The 4532-nt window shown below is 47.3% G+C and overlaps 1 protein-coding gene across 2 annotated transcripts; it reads left to right on the forward strand.

The window, feature by feature from the left end:
- The first annotated feature begins 561 nt into the window (after window positions 1-561).
- Window positions 562-3428, forward strand: LOC147881636 (putative protein phosphatase 2C 66). Of its 2 annotated transcripts, none has more exons than XM_087401924.1 (5): window positions 562-1419; window positions 1632-1958; window positions 2161-2278; window positions 2432-2655; window positions 2730-3428. In XM_087401924.1, exons 1-5 carry the CDS (start codon window positions 1183-1185, stop codon window positions 3123-3125), a joined length of 1302 nt encoding a protein of 433 aa, XP_087258050.1. In that variant the 5' UTR covers window positions 562-1182; the 3' UTR covers window positions 3126-3428. The 2 variants fall into 2 exon arrangements, with proteins under 2 accessions (XP_087258050.1, XP_087258051.1); XM_087401925.1 differs by having other exon boundaries at window positions 1632-1949.
- The last annotated feature ends 1104 nt before the right edge of the window (window positions 3429-4532 follow it).

The raw sequence follows: 4532 nt of genomic DNA on the forward strand, positions 1-4532 counted from the left end.
GCACCCACTAAAGAGGGGTGGCAAAACGACCACCGGCCATCCAAGCCTCATCATGTGTGTCAAGGGGTGGAGATGCACCAGATCTGAGCACAGTAGAGTAGAGCCACCAGGTTACGGGATGACATGGAAACGTGGCAAGAGATTATTAGCCAGGCACTTTGTTCAAACAGAAGCACGTGCATAGGGGATGGGCCAGGGTCTCCACGTTGACATTTACACCCCACGTGTGAACGATGGCCGTACTACCACCTGAGTGTGTGTGTGTATGTGTGTGTGTGAGAGAGAGAGAGAGAGAGAGAGAGAGAGAGAGAGAGAATTTTTTAACCTCTGGCCACAAAGTAGGGCCCATGAGACGTTGATCTTGGGGATCTAACTCGACACACCCAACAATGAGAGAGAGAGAGAGAGGAAATTCTTTTTAACAAGGAAGGGCTCTTACCGGGTTATGAGACGTCGATCCTTGAGAACAAAGTCATGCCTGTCTCCTTTGATGGATCACTCAGATGGGTATATATCGCCCCGGGGCCCTTGCCCAACACCATTCTCACCGCCCTCCCTCGTAACATCCCCGCCTTGCCTTCCTTTTGTCCACCATCGCCTTCTTCCTCCTCTCAACCTGCTTCCTTCCGTGACAATATATATTTTCTGCTTTCTGGCCTTCAGTTACCCTTGAGTGTGTAAATACCATCACCCACTGCTGTCTGCCGTTACGATCTGTCTTCCCAGTGGAATATCGTTCGCTAAGATAGACCTTTCAACCGGTAGATGCTCCAGTCCAAAAATCAGTTTGCACGTCTGTACCCATGGGGGTTTGGTCATCTCACGACCTGTTTACAAGACTTGGAACGAAGAAGACTTACGACAGAGCTGGCCGCTCCCTTATAATTCCGCTTAGTGGTGCCACATCGTTCTCCTTTTCTACTCTGCGTCTGGGAAACTATAACGCCTCTTCAGATTTACTCGTTTAGAACGGAGGGCAGACCCATCTGGCCCGTTCGGCAGATTGCTCGCGAAGCTCGCTTCCAGGTCAGTGCCACCATCTTGGGTGGGTGGGGCTGCACTGGTGTTTTGTACCTGTTTCGCGGATCATCCTTGGGAAGATCTTGCGCGTCCTTCTTATCTTGAAGGTCCTTGGCGATTCAGGCATTTGTCAGAAGTATTCACACCCTCACAGAGTGGGAAATGGGTGCCTGTCTTTCAACAACTGTTGGCCTTGAGATGGTTGGATGCACAGAGCGGGCCAAGCGAAAGCGGAGGAAGCGCCGAATCATGGAAGTTTTAGCTACAGAAGCTAAGAACAACGACCTGCTGTCCCGCATGCCCGGAAGAATGTGCACAAGCGGAGCCAGTTGCAATACCTGTACCTTCACGCAACAAGGGAGAAAAGGAATAAATCAAGACGCACTGGTCGTTTGGGAGGTGAGGTTTTTTATATGCATCACTCTGAGAATTGTCTGTTTTGGTGCAATGGAAATAATTGAACGAATGATCCCGTGTACATAATAGAAGACTATATTCCGGAAGCGAAACACCTGCGTTGTTTCGACTGATAGGTAGGGGTGCACTGTTATGGTTTTAGTCGCCTAGAGGATGAGGCACTCATGAGTCGTGTGTAACTTCACATTGCGCAGAATTTCGCATCTAGGACGGATACAACCTTCTGCGGTGTGTTTGATGGGCACGGCCCTTTTGGACACTTTGTTGCACGGAAAGTGAGAGACTCGCTGCCCTCAAAGCTGGCTGCAGTTTGGAACGAACAGGTGCGAGGGGATAGATCGATGGCCTCAAGAACAGACAACAGAGGAGATGAATCTGCTGTTACAGATCAAGAACGAACATTTGCTACTTGGAAAGAATCCTTCCTGAAGGCATACGATGCGATGGATGCAGAACTCAAAACTCATCCGACAATCGATTGCTATTGCAGCGGAACGACAGCTGTGACGATGGTATTGCAGGTTCGCTATCTGTCCGTCTGTAGGATAGCTTGGATCCGTTAAGACGAGCATAAGAAGGGTTTCCCTTAGTTTTGATCGTAGTATTGGAAGGATTTCCATTATCCATGGTTGGGCGCTTATCCTCGAATTATGGATCACTGTGTATCATGTCCACTTACCTTGCATTGATCAATCTCGATCTGGCGCTTTTGCGATGTTTCAGGGCCAGGATTTAGTCCTCGGAAACGTCGGAGACTCGCGAGCCATTCTCGGAACCCTCTCAGAAAACAATAAAGTGGAGGCCATCCAACTGACGGTGGATTTGAAACCCAATCTGCCTTGTAACGACGCAATCACCAGCTCCGCTTTCCGAATTTCTGTCGATTAATTCCATCGAAAGGCGTACAAGTTCAATTATATTGCTCTAACTGAAGTGCGACGCGATCATAACTACGTCTTGATTGATGGAAAAGCGTCACTGCTGATTGTTGCAGCGGAAGCGGAGAGGATCAAGAGGTGCAGGGGGAGGGTATTTGCGCTGGAGGACGAGCCGGAGGTGGCGAGGATGTGGCTACCGGACGAAAATTCACCGGGGCTAGCGATGGCGAGGGCGTTCGGGGACATATGTTTGAAGGAATACGGGCTGATAGCGGTACCGGAAGTGACGCACAGGAGGCTAAAGGAGGAAGATGAGTTTGTGGTATTAGCGAGCGACGGGGTAAGCGGAGTTGATTGAAATGGTGGCGATGATTTTGAGTTGAAGAGTTTTTGAGTCGTTGATTTTGCATGCAGGTCTGGGACGTGTTGAGCAACAAGGAGGTGGTGGAGATAATCTCCGGAGCTCCAACCAGAACTAGTGCAGCCAGAACATTGGTTGAGACCGCGGTCCGCTCTTGGATGCTCAAATACCCATCCTCCAAGACCGACGATTGTGCCGTGGTTTGCCTTTTCCTCAACAAGGAGCCTCGCCGCCCCTCGCCCCCCCTCGTCGCCCACTATTCTGCTGCTTCAGCTCGCACTTCCGCCCACTTCGTCGCCACCGCTTTAGATGACCGCTCTTCCGACGCTCCTCGTCTTAGCTTGGGCGATTGCCTCTCCTCTGCCCATGGCGACGACGACTGGTCCGCCCTCGATGGCTTTACACGTGTCAATTCCCTCCTCTCCCTCCCTCGCTTCCTCCACGTGTAAAGCCCTTGATGATTTACGCGGGTCAATTCCCTCCTCTCTCTCCCTCCACTCACCCAAAAATACTTGGATACGTTCCAACAAAATAACCTTTTTCTTCCCACTCACCACTCACCACCATTACACACCCATGGCCAACTAGGAGGGACACACCAACGTAGAGGCATCCTAAAGCATTCAACCAACTCAGGTGGGCGAACACCCTACCAACTTAGCTACTACTACTCAGGAAATACACATCTGAATGCCCCTCACTCCATCCTTTGGCTGATTTTCATAGGTTCTCCCTTTGCTATTTTTTTGTAATTGTCCATACAAATAGCTTTTAAAAAATCAAACTAGGTTGCGGTAGGCAGGCTTTCCAATCATCGAGCATGTACCTATTAACTCAAAATTGAACTTGAATCCTAGCATTTTGTCAAATTTTCAAAAAAATGAATGGATAAAAATGGACATGAGACATGACACACGGTCCATTAGGACCCGATCCTCCCTGCAAATATCAAGGGTGGTGATTTATTATCGACTTGCGCATATTGTTTGTGTGTTTTGGGAGTTGAAGCCCAACAAATACATGAATATGGCAAAGCTCACAAGAGCTCATAACTGATTCTCATTGCAATCTATACAATATTGTCACAAGGACTACAATCATAGGAATAAAGGTGTCGCTCCCTCGCATCGAGAACATCCATCAAAAGAGAGGAACATTGTAAGAATTCATATTGAAAATAAGCAATTTTGAATGGACAAGCAATTGAAAAAATTTGTATGATAATATAATATATATTTATTTATTATAACCACACATAGTGTGGGTAGGGAGGCATCGCACTTCCTTCCCCAAAGAGTTAAAACTCAAGGGAACGGTCCCTTCCCTGTGCACTGAGAATATAAGCACAAAGAATATAAACACTGAGAATATTAGCGCCAAGAATAAGTCTCACGAATGGATAAGATATTGGCATATTACCTAAATGTCAATTGACATAATCGTAGTCGAATGTCGGTAAAATAACCACGAGCGACGTGCAACGAGAAATTCAAATTCTTGTCATCTTTTGGCAATTTCTTTGATCTTGGAGCTTGAGGAAAGGCCACGTTGTTACAGGTCATCAAGCTTAGGGAGCATATGCTCTAGATGATAGTAGACACTATCAACCATGCCAAAAGATTGCGAATAGAACAATGTCTAGGATGACGATGTGGAAGTCTAGTAAGTCTTCCATAAATGAGATTCCCTAATTATACTTTGCATGGCTGATGAGTGGACCATGTCAATTTGCTAGAGTGAGAGGCATAGAACAATAGATGCAAGCTCTTCGGTCAATTCCCTCGATGAAAGTGCAATGAACACGCTGGCAAAAACATAAAATGATAGATTCAGAATAGAAGCCATATTAAAACAAG

This window comes from Dipteris shenzhenensis, chromosome 30, assembly GCF_047967505.1.
Source record: "Dipteris shenzhenensis isolate YYH24624 ecotype China chromosome 30, Dip_SZ_1.0, whole genome shotgun sequence".
NCBI lineage: Eukaryota > Viridiplantae > Streptophyta > Polypodiopsida > Gleicheniales > Dipteridaceae > Dipteris > Dipteris shenzhenensis.